Source organism: Lithobates pipiens, unplaced genomic scaffold (genome assembly GCF_037356315.1).
Source record: "Lithobates pipiens isolate NorthernLeopardFrog02 unplaced genomic scaffold, aLitPip1_a1.2 Scaffold_19, whole genome shotgun sequence".
NCBI classification, from domain to species: Eukaryota; Metazoa; Chordata; class Amphibia; order Anura; family Ranidae; genus Lithobates; species Lithobates pipiens.
The window spans coordinates 205,273,890-205,293,578 of record NW_027507764.1 but is presented as its reverse complement, the minus strand read 5'-3'; the positions used below and the strand labels follow the sequence as shown (position 1 = coordinate 205,293,578).

General features: G+C 41.3%; 1 protein-coding gene across 14 annotated transcripts in view; it reads right to left on the bottom strand.

Annotated features, from left to right (window-relative positions):
* AMPH (amphiphysin) overlaps positions 1-19,689 on the bottom strand; it is a 301,464-nt gene that overhangs the window by 111,590 nt on the left and 170,185 nt on the right. For all 14 annotated transcript variants that reach the window (XM_077491630.1, XM_077491632.1, XM_077491631.1 and 11 more), the window contains exon 3: positions 8,543-8,597. In XM_077491630.1, the coding sequence (XP_077347756.1) occupies positions 8,543-8,597 (55 nt within the window). The remainder of the gene's footprint in view (positions 1-8,542; positions 8,598-19,689) is intronic.

Below are 19,689 nucleotides of genomic sequence, written 5' to 3'. Positions count from 1 at the left end.
CACTCTACAGCTCTCCCCTATGGCTATCCTTCTCTAGCCACCATCCCAATGCTCTCCACTCCCCCCAGTGCTGGTACAGTTAAGGAGGGGGTCACTCTCTTGCCCCCCTCATTTTCCTGCAGCCTGCCAGGTTGCATGCTCAGATAAGGGTCTGGTATGCCATTTTTTTTCATTTTGGCTCAGGGTTCCCCTTAAAATCCATACCAGATCTGAGGGTTCTCCACCTTTAAAGATCCTCAACCAGCAGCAGAGAAGTATTGATTTCACCAAGATTAGCCTTGACTAAAACGAATGTTCATTGGCTCTACCATCCCTTGATCATCAGACCTCTGATCACCTGGTGAACAGTACACACACACACTACTTTCCCTTTACCCTTACAAGAACAACCAAAGAAGTTACCAGTGAGGAGAGTGGTGTGTGAGTACTAGTGTGCTGGGTGCTGGTTCATTATACCAAACTTCTCTCCTGTCATCTCTTTGGCATTTCCCGTAAGAGCAAGAAAGTGCTGTTACAATGTCAAAACTACAAATGATGAGAGTAATGGCCACTGTGCTGGTGGTGGGTCCTACCATGCCCAAATAATTGACTGCATGAGTATAAGGTTAATTTAATACGACAAACCTAAATCTTCACAGATGCAGCCAATGCAATAACAAAGCTATATAAATAAGAAGATGGAGATCACCTATGCATAGTCAAGAGTCAGAGTCAGTATTGTGGAATAACATACACCATGAAGAAAAATGAACACTCAAAGTGACTCCATAAAAAAAAAAAACACAAGTCAGGTTATTGATACAATCTGATCAGTTTTGTAAGAGAAGTGGGGACAGACAGCAATTGTCAGATAAGAAAAGCTAAGAAAGATCCATCCACACAGGCTTAAGGTTGTAATGCCGTAGGCGACAGCTAAAAGAAATATTTTGTTAGGCATAAGTTTAACAAAATTCACAATCCCCAAACAACCAAAAATGAAACCACAAGTTTGCTTTACTGATGTGACAGTAATCCATTCAGTACAGTAGCAACATGCTTCTGTGTTTTCCAAATCTGTCCAGCCATCTGCAAGAAACAGAAGCAAGAGGATCCCTGTCAACTGACCCAGGGTCAGCTGCCAGGTCTGATGTCACATCTAATGCAATATTTACACACAGACAGAATGAAGGCCAATCCTTGGCAGCTGGCACTTTGTTGGTCACAGAGGCCTAGACCGTGTTAAAGCACAACTCAGTGCAAACATGTATTTAACCACTTTCAGACCAGACCATTTTGCTGGCTTAAGACCAGACCACTTTTTGCGATTAACTGACAATTGCACGGTCATGCGACATGGCTCCCAAACAAAATTGATGTCCTTTTTTTCCCACAAATAGAGCTTTCTTTTGGTGGTATTTGATAACCTCTGTGGTTTTTATTTTTTGCGCTATAAACAAAAATAGAGCGACAATTTAAAAAAAAAATGCATTTTTTTACTTTTTGTTATAATAAATATCCCCCAAAAATATATAAAAAAAACATTTTTTCCCTCAGTTTAGACCGATACGTATTCTTCTACATATTTTTGCAATAAGCAATTATTGATTGGTTTGCACAAAAGTTATAGCGTTTACAAAATAGGGGATAGTTTTATGGCATTTTTATTAAGATATTTTTTTTTACTAGTAATGGCGGCGATCAGCAATTTTTACTGTGACTGCGACATTATGGCGGACACATCGGACATTTTTGACACATTTTTGGGACCATTGTCATTTATACAGCAATCAGTGCTATACAAATGCAGTGATTCCTGTGTAAATGACACTGGCAGTGAAGGGGTTAACCAGGGGGTGGCAGTGTAGGGGTTAAGTGTTCCTAGGGGTGTGTTACTAACCGTGGGGGGCTGGGCTTTGTGTTAGTAAACACTGATCTTTGCTCCAATCACATGGAGCAGAGATCAGCGTCACTTGTTGTTTACAACAGCATCCCCCTGTTCAGCCTCCCCGTGAGACGATCGTGGGTATCCCCATGGCGATCGTGTCTGCGGGACCCGCGACCAGACTCACGGTGGTCCCGAATGGCATGCAAGCGCGCTAGCGGCGGCACGCATGCGATGGCAGAACGGCATATAAAAATGGACGTACCTGTATGCCAATATGCCGGCCCGTGCCATTCTGCTGACGTACATCGGCGTGCGCCCGTCGGGAAGTGGTTAAACAAGTTAACCAAAAAAAAAAAAAAAATGGCCTAACGTATTAACAATCTACCATTACTTTACCTGAAGCTAATTACAATACAGTGGACATATTTAAGTATGGGATAAAAGCTGTATCTGCATAGAATATTTTTTAACTCAAAATGCAATATATGTATATATTTAAAGATGTTAATCCATTTATGTTTTACATTTTTAATTATTAAGCATACCTCGATTAAAAGATGCTAGCAGATAACTTGCAGCATTCTTCCAAATGATCCTGTCACAGGCGAATCTGATAGGCAAAGCTTCAAAGGTTCTAGGTAGAGTCAAAGAATCCGCTAAGCTCAGCCATTCTAAATTCTATTCGTCCATCCCTAAACCGGATATTCTCACTGGCCAGTGGAAATGTGCAGGAGACAGGAAGGGACAGGCAAGTTTTGGCACACTCATGAGGCCTAATATAAAAACAGGTAGCCCACCATCACTAATGGCATCTACAAAGAGGAGCATCCTTTCCATATTACTCAGACTCTTACCAAGATGGCATCCGATTAAACAATGAAAAATAACATTGCATATACAATTTCTAAACAAGGGATTTTGTAATTTATTGTTAATAAAAAAAAAATAGCTTTCGATTTGAATCTGAAGCAATTTTAATTTTCTGAATCTGTCAGAAAAATGAGTGCAAAATGAAAAAAAATGGAGATACTCTTTAAGCCATTGGCGTACCAAATACTCCCAGAAATTTCATTTTCTGCGTGACTGGCTCACTGGTTTACAAGTAAAACTTTTAAGCATCCCCTGCAAAGGGAATTTAATTTTAGTGAAATACTAACTAAGAATAAATTACTTCTAAAGGAATGCAACTTTTCTCATTCAAATTTTTAGTGCACCAGGTGGGTATATTGAGTGCAGGCCCTGTCTCTTTCAGAAATCTGTATTGCAAGGACAACATGGAACAAACAGCTTTTTTCTTGAGAACACAAAAATGTAGGACTCTGCTACAAAGTTTGTTTAAAATCCTTTCAATGTACCCAGATCATCTACAGGAGATTTTTTTCTTCTCAACAAAAGTGGAGTTACACTTTAAGAGATTTTCCAATAGTGAAAATTCCATATGACTAATTGTATAATTACTTTAAACTTACTTTAAATTGTATTATTACTTTAAACTTTACATTGGCTTCACAAAATAATTGCAGCAAGAACAACTGAGTATGGTGCATGATCATTTATTTTATTTACACTGACATCCAAAATTTCAGGAAAAGCTTTTGGGGTGTGTTCCCTTTTTCAAGGTCAGTACTGCTTGGACCTTGAAGAAGGGGACACATCCTGAAAGCTTGTCCCGAGAATTTGAATTCTAGTACAAATAGTTTGCGGGCCCCATTGACTTCAATTGACTTCAATGGGAGGCGAACTTTAAAAACCTACAGGCCAAATTTGCAGCCACAAAATAATTACTAGCTGTGCACACATAGTCCCACCACATGGCCAATGACATAACACATGTATGAGGTGAATCTGGGATCGACAACTACAAGCATTCTTTTTTTATATGTGAAATTGTGACAATTCAGGACTGTGGAGTGCATGAAGGCAATGGAGGAGAGGTGATAGAGTGATCTGACACCAGCACCGTGATAGAGAGCACTGACATCAGCAGCGTGACATACAGCACTGACACCAGCACCGTGATATACAGCACTGACACCAGCACCGTGATATACAGCACTGACACCTGCACCGTAAGCAGCCCCAGGAGTAAGTCAGCATAGCACAGGGATGGTGGGAGCCCCTCATAATGAGCATAGCACAGGGATGGTGGGTGCCCCTCATAATATGCACAGCAGAGGTACAGCCCCAGGAGGAAGTCAGCACAACACATGGATGGTGGGAGCCCCTCATAATAAGCAGCCCCAGGAGGAAGTCAAGTATGTGCAAGTATTTTATACATGTATTACACAACTATATACTGCACACCAAATAGTACACCTATACCAGTCCTTAAGGACCTTTGTGGAACTAGTAGCTAGGGATTAGCAGACTGTACCTCACTCAACCCTATATACTGTAGTAGTCTATACCTTACCAGTCCTTAGAAGGACCTTTGTGGAACTAGTAGGTTGTGATTAGCAGACTGTACCTCAGTCCCTATACTGATAAAGGACTGCTGCAGAATAGGGCAGCAGTCAGCAGTAGTGCACCTCAACCCTATATATTGTGGACCTATACCAGTCCTTAAGGATTAGCAGACTGTACCTCACTCAACCCTATATACTCTAGTACGCTATACCTTACCAGTCCTTAGAAGGACCTTTGTGGAACTAGTAGGTTGTGATTTGCAGACTGTACCTCACTCAACCCTATATACTGTAGTACACTATACCTTACCAGTCCTTAGAAGGACCTTTGTGGAACTAGTAGGTTGTGATTAGCAGACTGTACCTCAGTCCCTATACTCATAAAGGACTACTGCAGCAGAAGGGCAGAAGTCAGCAGTAGTGCACCTCAACCCTATATATTGTGGACCTATACCAGTCCTTAAGGATTAGCAGACTGTACCTCACTCAACCCTATATATTGTTGTACAATATACCTTACCAGTCCTTAGAAGGACCTTTGTGGAACTAGTAGGTTGTGATTAGCAGACTGTACCTCAGTCCCTATACTCATAAAGGACTACTGCAGCAGAAGAGCAGAAGTCAGCAGTAGTGCACCTCAACCCTATATATTGTTGACCTATACCAGTCCTTAAGGATTAGCAGACTGTACCTCACTCAACCCTATATACTGTAGTACACTATACCTTAACAATCCTTAGAAGGACCTTTGTGGAACTAGTAGGTTGTGATTAGCAGACTGTACCTCAGTCCCTATACTCATAAAGGACTACTGCAGCAGAAGGGCAGAAGTCAGCAGTAGTGCACCTCAACCCTATATATTGTGGACCTATACCAGTCCTTAAGGATTAGCAGACTGTACATCACTCAACCCTATATACTGTAGTACACTATACCTTACCGGTCCTTATAAGGACCTTTGTGGAACTAGTAGGTTGTGATTAGCAGACTGTACCTCAGTCCCTATACTCATAAAGGACTACTGCAACAGAAGGGCAGAAGTCAGCAGTAGTGCACCTCAACCCTATATATTGTGGACCTATACCAGTCCTTAAGGATTAGCAGACTGTACCTCACTCAACCCTATATACTGTAGTACACTATACCTTACCAGTCCTTAGAAGGACCTTTGTGGAACTAGTAGGTTGTGATTAGCAGACTGTACCTCACTCAACCCTATATACTCCAGTGCGCTATACCTTACCAGTCCTTAGAAGGACCTTTTTGGAACTAGTAGGTTGTGATTAGCAGACTGTACCTCACTCAACCCTATATACTGTAATACACTATACCTTACCAGTCCTTAGAAGGACCTTTGTGGAACTAGTAGGTTGTGATTAGCAGACTGTACCTCAGTCCCTATACTGATAAAGGACTACTGCAGAATAGGGCAACAGTCAGCAGTAGTGCACCTCAACCCTATATATTATGGACCTATACCAGTCCTTAAGGATTAGCAGACTGTACCTCACTCAACCCTATATACTCTAGTACGCTATACCTTACCAGTCCTTAGAAGGACCTTTGTGGAACTAGTAGGTTGTGATTAGCAGACTGTACCTCAGTCCCTATACCCATAAAGGACTACTGCAGCAGAAGGGCAGCAGTCAAGTATAATATTCTTTCTATAGTTGGAAGAAAGAATATTATACGTGTACAACCCTATTACCATACCAGTCCTAAAAAAGAACCTTTGTGGACCTAATAGTAACAGTTACTGATTAAAATGACCGTCCCTCACTGCCACACACAGCTTCCTGTCTGTCCCTATTTAAACTGACAAAACATAGGCTGCTGCAACAATAACTTGAATAGCACTCAATACTATATCCTGTACTACTACACCATACCAGTCCTGAAAAGGACTTTTGTGGACCTAATAGTAACAGCTAATGATTAAACTGACTGTCCCTCTCTGCAACACACAGCGTCCTATCTGTCCCTCTCTCAGCACTGACAAAAGACAATCTGCTGCAACAATGACTTGAATAGCAGTGCCTCAAACCTATATCCTGAACTACACCTATACCATACCAGTCCTTAAAAAAACTTTTGTGGACCTAATAGCTAGCGATTTGGGTCACTGCAGTCTCTCCCTGCTCCACACAGCAACCTCTCCCTATAGTGACAGTAGAAAGAATGTAACATGGCCGCCAGATCAGGTCTATTTATAAGTTAGGGAGAATGTCCAAATGTCCATGTGCTGTAATGTCTCAATTGGCTGTCCTGTACCACATGATGGATGTGTCATCATAGGTCAAAGTTTTTTTACACAGTAAACACGTAAGTCCGCCGGGCGAACAGCGGCAATAGTTCGCCGATCGGGCGGACCGCGAACAGCCGAAATTCGCCGGAAACCGACCGCCGGGCGAACCGTTCGGCCGTTATGATGTGTCTTGTATAAGTGTTCAACATCACCCACCAGTTTCATCATGTTCTCCATATATTTTACATGACTAGAATCATGGCACAGTCTAATAACACGTACCAATGTGTTTAGCTGATGGAAAATATATGATACATGTATGGCAGATATCTTTTGATGAATAGATATATAGATAGATAGATAGATCGATAGATCGATAGATAGATAGATAGATAGATAGATAGATAGATAGATAGATAGATAGATAGATAGAAAGATAGATAGAATGAGCAAGTCTCCTCAGGTTTGATTCACTAAGGGTTTGGAATTGGCAAACCCGGTTTAAAATGTGGAGAACCTGAACTTAGCGGCAAAATCCACTGAAGTCTGAGGGGGAGGCAAATGATATTAATAACTGTCTAATAGGCAACCAACTGCCAAAAAAGGCATGGGCAGTGAAAAACTGTCACAGAGGGTATGTACCAATGAAAAAAAAAACATACAGTGGGTTGAGGGTATTTTCATACCTCTTTGAAGGAAGCATTGAAAATACACAAATGTTGTTGGCATAAGTTATATGACCAGCTGGTCCTGATGGCTGGGTCAAGGTTCAGATATAGCACATCAGTCTAATCACAATAAGACACTACAGAAAACACATCTCATTTCTTCTACAAGCAGGCCTTATAACCATTTTTTTGGTCCCTAGGTGGTTCTGTACAACCAGTGAAGAAGGAGAAGTCCCAGGCGCCGCACATAAAAACAAAACCTTCATGTAAAGAGTGGAAGCCGCCTCAGCCTAGAATCCATTCAGGCCACACCCCTGACATGTTTTGCCCCTCCCACGGTGGGCTTAGTCATGTGAATTCCTATTACTTAGCCCTCTGGGCAGGGCAAAACATGTGAGGGGTGTGGCCTGGATGGAGTCTAGGCTGAGGCTGCTTCCACTCTTTACATGAGGGTTTTGGGTGATGTGCGACTCCTAGGACTTTTTCTCCTTCTTCATTGATTTATATGGAGCTGAGACAAGCTCATTCTCTGCCTCCACTCCCAGCGGTTGTCGGCACATAAAGAGCCTAAAGCTGCACCCTCAATTTCTTTGTATTGGGTCACAGTCTGTACAACCAGGTCATACTATTTTGTATCTGTTTATATTCCATAATACATCATAAGAAATTGGTTTAATTTCCTTGCAACTAATATTTTGGGCTTTATTAGATAAAAACATACTACTACTAATCTTAAGAAAGTAAGTGTTTGCAGCAGACAGTTTGGGACAACCTTTCCACCCTGTGGCATCCTGGTAAGGTCTGGTAAGATGACAGCTGTCCACTCCTTATGGGAGAGTGTTAATTCTACTGATTTCCAGGCCCCAGCCATCTGTTCAAATTCATTTTCTGGACATCTGTCTACTCTGTTAACTACTGAATTAACACAATATATGTAATATCACTGAATCAAGATAATATCTGAGATAGCTTAACATTTTTAATATGCTTTCATTGATTTGATGATTGATTAGATGTCTGGGTGTCCAATGTGGTGGTTATCCTTTAGAAGTGTAATGTGGTTACCTGTAAGTATGGTTAATAGTAATCTTTTTATTTTGTCTAGCAGTAGTCACTGTCCCTGAGTCCAGTGTTGACCACAAGTGTCAGGGGCTTGTGTGTCCACTGTAAATTCATGTGCTCCTTGGTGGTCACTATTTCTGAATCCAATGATGGACACCAACTTTCATATTTAGCGATATAACCTATGGTTCCTCTATCCATGCATGTTTTTGTGCCCATTGGGGCTCCAGGTACATTTTGAGTAGTCATAGCGATTTGCCAACATACAAAATAATTTATTGAATGACTCACAACTTACCCTTAATGGCAGCCAAGTAAGCACGCATTTCCCTCTGTAGCCTGGAACCTTCTGTCTGTAAAAATATAATATTTTTAGACTGCTGTAATATGCTGTTTTAGATTCAGATTTCATCTGTCAAAATAAATATACATATTTGAAAACTCTATTCAAATTGCTACACAGTTGAAAAATGTTGTTGATCTGACAAATAAAAATCCGAAAGTGTGTGATCAACATCAACTTAACATTCCTCAACACAACCATATAATGTGAAAAATATATAAAATACTTCCTTAGCCCACAGCCTGAGTAAAATCCAAAAATTCAATATATGGATATAGTTTTGCATATGGCATAAAAAAATGTTCACAATGTGTCTCTGTGACAGGTAGTGAAGTGAAATCTTTCCAATGGAACAGAAAAAGGAAAAAATAAACAAACGGGATTTAAACTTCCGCACCTACTGCATTCTACTCAAGAGAAATGTTTGCCTTTTTATACACTTTTAACCAGCAGGTGTTTTTCAAAAGCAGTCATGAGTTATTGAGTTATTATGTTAGTAAGCTTATAGAATCATTATGGAAAACATACTGCACATGTTGCACATCGGCAAATTTGTCTGTTTACAATTTTGCTATTGTGTGCATATCCCTTCCAAAAATCATAGGGAACTCATACAGACATGGAAAAATATAAATATACAGTCGTTACAAAAGGGGAAGTCTTCAAAAGACTATTTTGTGTAAGGTGAAAATCATAACATGCCATACAATCCATCAACACAGAGATGCCCCTGAAATCTGAGAATGTGAGCAGTTTACTACTTCTAGGTCTTTGCTGAGGCAAGTCCCAGAATGCTCCTCATTAGCTATCTGAGGCATTGCATTGTGAGTTGTAGTCAGGACATTCTATAGCATAGACATGGAAAGTCAAAATTTAGATACTGCAAGTTCCCATTGTTTAGGACAGTGATTCTCAACCAGGGTTCCGTGGGACCCTAGGGTTCCTCCAGTGGTTGCTAGGGGTTCCTTCAGCATTGGGCAATTTCTGCCTCTCAGTCAAATTCCCACTGACACCATTGATCTTTTTAGCTATCTGTAAGGAGGTAATTCTTCCCAAAGACCACAAGTGTAAGGACCATTCTTCCCACTGACCATCACACTAATATATCATGAGTTGTAGATTACAATTTTTTAGCAGGGGTTCCCTGAGACTGAAGAACTATTTCAAGGGTTCCTCTGTGTTGAAAAGGTTGAGAAAGGCTGGTTTAGGTGCAGCCAAAGAATATTGTAATGAGGGATTTCTTAAAATTTTATATGGACTGGCACCTGGCAGTGCCTATTATGCAGGTATATGCTTATTACAACCTGGTGTTGACAGATTTACTTTTGTTAAACAATTTATTTTACAATATCAAGATAATTTAAAATCATTTTTATTGTGTAGGGTATTCAAGCAATGAGACCTTCCCTTTGAAGAAGATAAGAAGAAGATGTCCCCTTGGAAAACGAACAAACACTGTCCACCCATATCTTTAAATATATGATAGGCAATAAAATGTATTATCATTTTCCAAACACATATTAATCAGTTTTGAATGGATTAGATGTTTAAATATTTATGATATATTTAACAATATTAAAAAATGGTAACACATTTTGCAACCAAACAAAAGTCCCTCTGAGAATTTTAGCTGTAATTATTTCACCAGTTTAAACAATTACATTTAATTAAATATGGGTATAAAGAGGAAAAATGCAATGAATGTTTTAGTATGAAAACCTTGTTACAGCTCTTTAAACATGCACCATCTGCAAGATAGCTTCCTATATGATTCTGGCCAAATAATATTTTCAAAGTGATTAGGACAAAGCACAGATTCTCCATCCACAGACAGTCGCAACAACATTGGATGAAAGGGACTCTAATTTAGAAAATAATCTTTAAGGAAAGCTGTTGGATTTTTCCTGAAATAAAACAGGTGCAGATTTCACACCGTGGGTGTGATCCAAGCGTGTAACCAAGAGACCTAAATAATGAGAACATATGCAGCAGCTCCTTTGATGTAAGCAAATTCATTTATCACTCTTTTACTAAGAATTGAATATTGCAACAAAAAAAAAGCTTACTCACAAAACAATGTGTTCTGTTTGCTATAATGTTTAAATTAAACCTACAGGGAAACATATTACTAAACTCATAAAACAATCCTTTAGCTGACTCCATGAGCTGTCAACACATACCTTTCACTGGTACTCATCTGAAGCATTGTCACCTTTGTTTTACTTAAGGTATCCCCCATCCATGTCCACAGAATGCCACAGGCCAGAATGAACAGTGGGCACAATAAGGCACCCGCATCATGGGATGTGGTCGCCACAAAAGAAATGGTTTTTTTTTAAGTTTTAATATTTAAAAAAAAAGTATAAAAAAAAAAGAGAGAGAGCCAGCTAGTCACGAGGCAAGGAGCGTGAAAACGTTCGGAGTCAAGAGGCTATATAAGCCTCCTGCGTGACAGACCCTTTTACATTTGCAGTGAGGTGGCTTGAACTAGAGCCCCCCTTCCCTCCCACCCTTGTCGCTGGCACCATTATGTGGTTATGTCACCCTTGGATCAAGGGGGGACTTGGTTATATGAATTGATTTATTTATAGCGAGTTTAGAATTGTTTGTTAAGTTTGAAATTAAATTTATTCTTTTGTTGATATTTTGAATAAAGTTATTTCATTTATTTTAATACCAATAAAGGTGCCGCGGCCATTTAAACACCAATCTGCTTTACTGAGTTTATTTAATAAGTATATAGTGCGACCTACAATCCCATGACTTTTATAAAGTCTGTCTAACGGGAGCTTGATCCACTGGAAGAATTATGTACATGTCTTAATTTAATAAGCAAGCTTTTTTTTTTTGGCTGTTCTAAATTCTGAATATTTTCTGACCAAAGTCACATAGATCTAGATATGAACTTAAGAAATCAAGGAAAGAGTAGAACAAAAAGCAAAACAAACAAACAAACAAAAAAACACAGTTTATGTATTTGTAATTTTCACTTTATGTCTTTTAAAAGATAGAGACAAAACATTTTGTTTGTTTTTTGAGGTCCTAAATAACCCCCTTCTTCAATAAAGTTGGGGAATTTTTGAGTCCCCCTAAATTACTTTGGCACATTTGTATTTTTTTTTTCAATTCACCTAAACAATAGACCCAAAACTTGAGCCAACACATTTTTCAGGACCTCCAAAACCCCCCATCTTCAATTTGAGGCTCCTGAAATGTTTTGGCTCTATTTTTTGGTCAAAATAAAACAAAAATATAAATACATCATCGATAGTGTTTTTCTTTGGCTCTCCACTCCTTCCATGATTCCACTATCAGCTAGTTTGGAGATAGACACATTGATGAGGTTTTGTTTGTAGCTATGCATTACAATCAATTTCAATTATTCTATATATTATTGTGCAGTCGATCAATCAGACTGGCTAACACAATTCACAACCATGAATTATCCTTTTGTTTTCTTTCTGCCTTTGCCCTGTAGCCCATTATGCCAAGGGTGTATCTTTGTTGTGCTGTTATATACACACACACACACACACTGCAATTTTGGTTGATGCCCATTAATACGACCATTACTGCCTTTTCCTGGTTGGGGCGGCTTGCTCCTCCCAGTATCCCCTTTGATTGGCCTTTGGGTTCTCCAGCCTAAATTTTACCCTCCATAGGGGGGCGGGTTAGCCTGACGAAGGAGGTGGGGCCTCAGAAATGCATTGCAGACCGCCCCCTCTCTAGCTTGTGTGCTGGCTTGTTTTCCAGCGGTCCTCCATCCGATAGTGATGGATGCTTGCCTGCATGGCAATCCCCACCGCCCATGTATGCTGCTCACAAGACACCTTGATGTATTTTATTGTATTTTAACTGTATTGTCTCCTTTTATATTGTAAAGTGCTGCGTAAACTGTTGGAGGTCTATAAATCCTGTATAATAATAATAATAATAATAATAATAATAATGTAAGTGTTTTTAAATAAAGCGTTACTGCTTTTTAAACTCACACTGGCGCTCTCCCTTTAGTGGTTTTTGTCGCTATGCAAACAGTGACTATCAGAAAGTTTGTCTTTTATGTAGCCACTTCAGTTAGGTAGCAGTAAAAAAAAAATGTATGCTGAGGTAATGCCATACATTATACAATTTTCTTTCCATTAACAAGTTGAAGGAAAGAAAGCTGTTCAAAAGTCAGTGTTGACGGGCTATCCCTCCCTGCTATTGTATTCTGACAGCGGGAGGCTTCCCAGCTGTCAAAATACTATGATCACTGTTGGCTGCTATAGACACTGGCAGTGATCACACAGGGAAAATCCGACAGGCTGGTTGTAATGAGCTTGATCGCTGGACTTCAGTACAACAAGCCTGCCCATGCATGGATCGAAATGCGCCTGGTTCCTGCTGAACCAGCTGAATTTCGATTGATCTATGGCTGACCTAAGGGGTTTGCTAAAAGCTATTTGGTCTTGCTGATAGTTTATTATTTTTCATTTCTATGCATGCACACGTTATATAAATTTAGAAGAGAAAAAGTAAGACACTAAGTAGTAAGTTTATGTAAGTAATTATGGTTTGTTTTCAGAAAAGTCCTACAGCCTGTGTGAAAAAAATCAGCTGCAGTGAAGGGGAAAGTCACAAGCTCAGAGACAGGCTTTAAAAGCTCCAGCTCTCCCACCAGTATACCCTTGTGGATCATAACAATTTCCACACATTCTCTCAGAACTCTGTGCTTATTGATTTAGCAATAGCTTTGCCAAGTGGTAGTAAACTCCACTTTGTGGCTTTTACCAAGAGGTAAGCTAATAATAATGTTTACCTCTAGGTAAAATGAAAAAATCTCCTAAATGTGCACCGTTTAGGAGATATTAGCTTTTTTGGCAGCTGGTGATGTCATACTCATGGGGTTCCTTCACAGGTCTGTACCACGCCGTGAGTCCTGCACATATGTGCGGGACTGTCGTCATCACAGCTTGGACATTTAAACAGTTGGGTCCCGCAAACCCATAAGAAAGACTGTGTGAAGATGGAAGATGGCAGGTGTATTAGGAGCACCTGTTCAATTACTTGGTAACACAAATTGCTAATTAGCTAATCACGTGGCAGCAACTCAATGCAATTGGGCATCTAGATGTGGTGAAGACAATTTGCTGGCATTTGCGAGCATCAGAATGGGGAAGATAGGGGGTTTAAGTGACTTTGAACAAGGCATTTTTGTTGGTGCCAGACGGGCTGAGTATTTCAAAAGCTGTTCATCTATTGGGATATTGACGACCAACCGTCTCTAGGGTTTACAGAGAATGGTCCGAAAAAGAAGAAATATCCAGCGAGCCGCAGTGTGTGGATGGAAATTCCTTGTTGATGTCAGAGGAGCATGGGCAGACTGGTTCAAGATGATAGAAAGACAACAACTGAGATAACTCAAATAAGCACTCGTTATAATACCATCTCTAAACGCACAATACATTGAACCTTAAAGAAGATTGGCTACAGCAGCAGAAGACGCAAAACGACGCAAGGGCAGCTATTGGCTACTGGCTATTGAACTTCCTTTTTCAAGTCCCGTCGTACGTCATCACATTCTAAATGAACAAACTTTGATGTGATCATGTGTAGGCAAGTCCATTTCAGCGGAACTACCGTCAGAGTTTATTCTGATGAAAAAACGGTCGTGTGTTCGCGGCATTAGGGATCAGTTGCCACTTTTCTATAGTTTATACATAGTTACATAGTTACATCGTTTATAAGATTGAAAAAACATACAGGTCCATTCAGTTCAACCTACATAAGTGTATGTGTGTGTGATTTTCATTCTCACAAAATTCCCATAGCCCTGTATATTCTGCTTCCCGAGGAAAACATATCAACGTTTTTTGGAGCTGTTGACACTCTCATCTAATACCACTTTCTTGGGAGGGAGTTCCACATTGTTACTGCCCCTGCCTAACCTCATATTGTGGTCACATTTCCTCTTCAAGGACCATAGAGTAAACCGTTTATTACAGTTACTGAAGTCACTTTTTATTAATTTGCACAATGTAGTCTCTTCTCCAGAGTGAATAACTAATCTATGCAATCAATCCTCATATATGAGGTCCTTCACCCCCTTATTCATTTTGTTTCACTTGGCTGGGCTCTTTCTAATACAGCAAAGTCTTTCCTGAGTATTGGTGATCAAAACAGAACTGCATATTCAAAATGAAGCAGAACCAGTGTTTTGGAAAGTGGTGGAATTACTGATTTATCACTTAAATATATGGCCGATATAAAGAGCCGCTATAACAGCAGTAAAGCGCCACTAACTAGTGGTGCTTTACCACTAATGCCCCCTGCCCCAGTGTGAAAGTTACCTTAACCACTTGCCGACCGCCGCACGCCGATGTACGTCGGCAGAATGGCACGGGCAGGCATAAGGGCTTACATGTACGTCCTTGCCTGCCCGCCCGGTGCCTGCGGCGGTCGGTATTCGTTCGGGAGCGATCGCGGACGAGGGGACGGCCATTCATTCATGGCCACCCCCTCGCGATCGCTCCCGGCGAATGAAAATGTCCGGTGACATCACTTCCTCTCCTGTAATGTAAACACAGGAGAGGAAGTGATGTATTTTCTCCTCCGTGTCGGTAGTTTTCGTTCCGGCACCGAGGAGAGAGGTTCGGTGAGTTGCACCAACACACCCCACATACAGTAGAACATGCCAGGCACACTCACACCCCCCCTTTACCCCCCGATCACCCCCCAATTACCCCTGCCCCCCCAGTCACAGTGACACCAATTGCTTTTTTTTTTTTTTGCATTGGTGTCATTTGTGACTGTAGTAACTGTTAGGGCAGTTAGGGTTAGCCCCCTTTAGTTCTAATGTGCCCCCCTAACCCCCCCAATAAAGGTTTAACCCCGTGATCACCCCCCGTCGCCAGTGTCACTAAGGCTGGGTTCACATTGCAGCGGTTTATGAGAACGAATGTGATTCGCACCGCACTGCAGTGCAAATCACATCCGATCTCTGTGCGATTCGAGTTCAGCCATACAGATAGTATGGCTGAATTCGTGTCGCACCCGCCGCACATTCGCACGGGACCCTTTTTTTGGCCCGCAGCAGAATCGGATCGCATGGGTGTTCACACCATGCGATCCGAGTTTGCAGATCGCACTGCGATATGCGAACTGATCTGGGGGTGTCATTAACATTTCACTGACACTCCCAGCAGTTCGCATAGGGCAGTGTGAACTGCCGCCGGGAGGCATGCGATGCGGGAACCCGCCGCGGATTCATGGCGTTCCCGCATCGCTCCAGTGTGAACCCAGCCTAATAAGCGATAGTTTTTCTGATCGCTGTATTAGTGTCACAGGTGACGCTAGTTAGGCAGGTAGGTATTTAGGTTCGCCGCAGCTTTTTATAGCGCCAGGGACCCCCATATACTACCGCATAAAGCCCCCTGATTGCCCCCTAGTTAACCCTTTCACCAGTGATCACCATATAACTGTTACAGGTGACGCTGGTTGGTTAGTTATTTTTTTATAGTTTCAGGGCACCCGCCATTTATTACCTAATAAAGGTTTAACCCCCTGATCACCCGGCGGGTGTCATTTGTGACTGTAATAACTGTTAGGGCAGTTAGGGTTAGCCCCCTTTAGTTCTAAGGTACCCCCCTAACCCCCCCAATAAAGGTTTAACCCCGTGATCACCCCCCGTCGCCAGTGTCACTAAGGCTGGGTTCACATTGCAGCGGTTTATTAGAACGGATGTGATTCGCACCGCACTGCAGTGCAAATCACATCCGATCTCTGTGCGATTCGAGTTCAGCCATACAGATAGTATGGCTGAATTCGTGTCGCACCCGCCGCACCCGCCGCAAACTCGCACGGGACCCTTTTTTTGGTCCGCAGCAGAATCGGATCGCATGGGTGTTCACACCATGCGATCCGAGTTTGCAGATCGCACTGCGATATGCGAACTGATCTGGGGGTGTCATTAACATTTCACTGACACTCCCAGCAGTTCGCATAGGGCAGTGTGAACTGCCGCCGGGAGGCATGTGATGCGGGAACCCGCCGCGGATTCGTGGCGTTCCCGCATCGCTCCAGTGTGAACCCAGCCTAATAAGCGATCGTTTTTCTGATCACTGTATTAGTGTCACAGGTGACGCTAGTTAGGCAGGTAGGTATTTAGGTTCGCCGCAGCTTTTTATAGCGCCAGGGACCCCCATATACTACCGCATAAAGCCCCCTGATTGCCCCCTAGTTAACCCTTTCACCAGTGATCACCATATAACTGTTACAGGTGACGCTGGTTGGTTAGTTATTTTTTTTATAGTTTCAGGGCACCCGCCATTTATTACCTAGTCTCACTAGTGTACCCCTAAATTTAGGGGTGTCTACTTTCCAAAATGGGGTCATTTGGGGGGGGGTTTGTGCCATCTTGGCATTTTATGGCCTTCAAAACTGTAACGCCCTTAGAAAGCCTGAAGGCGGTGCTTGGTTTTCGGGGCCCCGTACGCGGCTAGGCTCCCAAAAAGTCCCACATATGTGGTATCCCCGTACTCAGGAGAAGCAGCAGAATTTATTTTGGGGTGTCATTTCACATATGCCCATGGCATGCGTGAGCAATATATCATTTAGTGACAACTTTGTGAAAAAAAAAAAAAAAGTTTGTAATTTTCCCGCAACTTGTGGCAAAATATAAAATATTCCATGGACTCAACATGCCTCTCAGCAAATAGCTTGGGGTGTCTACTTTCTAAAATGGGGTCATTTGTGGGGGTTTTGTGCCATCTTGGCATTTTATGGCCTTCAAAACTGTAATAGGTAGTGAGGAGTGAAGTCAAATATTTACGCCCTTAGAAAACCTGAAGGCGGTTCTTGGCTTTCGGGGCCCCGTACGCGGCTAGGCTCCCAAAAAGTCCCACATATGTGGTATCCCCGTACTCAGGAGAAGTAGCAGAATTTATTTTGGGGTGTCATTTCACATATGCCCATGGCATGCGTGAGCAATATATCATTTAGTGACAACTTTGTGAAAAAAAAAAAAAAAGTTTGTAATTTTCCCGCAACTTGTGGCAAAATATAAAATATTCCATGGACTCAACATGCCTCTCAGCAAATAGCTTGGGGTGTCTACTTTCTAAAATGGGGTCATTTGTGGGGGTTTTGTGCCATCTTGGCATTTTATGGCCTTCAAAACTGTAATAGGTAGTGAGGAGTGAAGTCAAATATTTACGCCCTTAGAAAACCTGAAGGCGGTTCTTGGCTTTCGGGGCCCCGTACGCGGCTAGGCTCCCAAAAAGTCCCACATATGTGGTATCCCCGTACTCAGGAGAAGTAGCAGAATTTATTTTGGGGTGTCATTTCACATATGCCCATAGCATGTGTGAGCAATATATCATTTAGTGACAACTTTGTGAAAAAAAAAAAAAAATTAAAGTTTGTAATTTTCCCGCAACTTGTGGCAAAATATAAAATATTCCATGGACTCAAAATGCCTCTCAGCAAATAGCTTGGGGTGTCTACTTTCTAAAATGGGGTCATTTGTGGGGGTTTTGTGCCATCTTGGCATTTTATGGCCTTCAAAACTGTAATAGGTAGTGAGAAGTGAAATCAAAAATTTACGCCCTTAGAAAGCCTGAAGGCGGTGCTTGGTTTTCGGGGCCCCGTACGCGGCTAGGCTCCCAAAAAGTCCCACATATGTGGTATCCCCGTACTCAGGAGAAGCAGCAGAATTTATTTTGGGGTGTCATTTTACATATGCCCATAGCATGTGTGAGCAATATATCATTTAGTGACAACTTTGTGTAAAAAAAAAAAAAAAAAAAAATTTTTTTTGTCATTATTCAATCGCTTGAGGCAAAAAAATAAAATATTCAATGGGCTCAACATGCCACTTATCAATTTCCTTAGGGTGTCTACTTTCCAAAATGGGGTCATTTGGGGGGGTTTTGTACTGCCCTGCCATTTTAGCACCTCAAGAAATGAGATAGGCAGTCGTAAACTAAAAGCTGCGTAAATTCCAGAAAACGTACCTTAGTTTGTAGATGTGACAACTTTTGCGCAAACCAATAAATATACAATTATTGACTTTTTTTTTACCAAAGACATGTGGCTAAATACATTTTGGCCTAAATGTATGACTAAAATTGAGCTTATTGGATTTTTCTAATAACAAAAAGTAGAAAATATCATTTTTTTTTCAAAATTTGCGGTCTTTTTACGTTTATATCGCAAAAAATAAAAATCGCAGAGGCAATCAAATACCATCAAAAGAAAGCTCTATTTGTGGGAAGAAAAGGACGCAAATTTTGTTTGGGTACAACATTGCATGACCGCGCAATTACCAGTTAAAGCAGCGCAGTGCCAAATTGTAAAAAGACCTCTGGTCATTTACCAGCAAAATGGTCCGGTCTGAAGGTGGTTAATGTTTTAAAGATATGTTTTTGTTTTTAGAAGGTCAGTCTACCCACACCCAATATTTCAGTTTTTGTAGATGCTGGAGAGTTAAAGCATGTGACAATTTCCTATATATCTTGGGGTTCTGTTGGTGCAAATGTTGGGTCTGCTTTGGACATTATGAGGGGTTGTTTTTTTTTGATTGCCATTTGCAACAAGAGGTACCAGACAAAACCAAGGTGGATTATGACATTTAAAATTCTCCTGACAAGAACACAATCAGGTATTACGGCAGGGAGATCTTGCTGTTGAAGTATCCAAGATATATCTAAGATATATGAGACCAAGGGCAGACTCATCTCACAAAGATCCACTCATTACTAAAATATATGTATATTTTTTGTGGACTACCCATTAATGATACAGTTTATGTCAGGGACGGCCCATCCATTAAAGGCACAAGTTTACCCCCCCGTCCATCGCAACCTCCCCTATCCATCTGTCTGGCCCCTTTCAGGACACCAGCACATTCTGTTTTTTTGAAGCACTGATTAGAGCCAGATCCTCTAATATGCTTAAATATAGGGTTGGCTCAAGTCACAGTGTGCTCCGATCCCACCTAGGTGTGTTACAACAGCGAATAAACATTTGCTGTTGTGAAACTGATCCTCCTCCCAGCCAATCAGGAAGCAGGTTTTGACATTGGTCCCCTGATTGGGTGAAAGGACAGGCGATCCTATTGGATG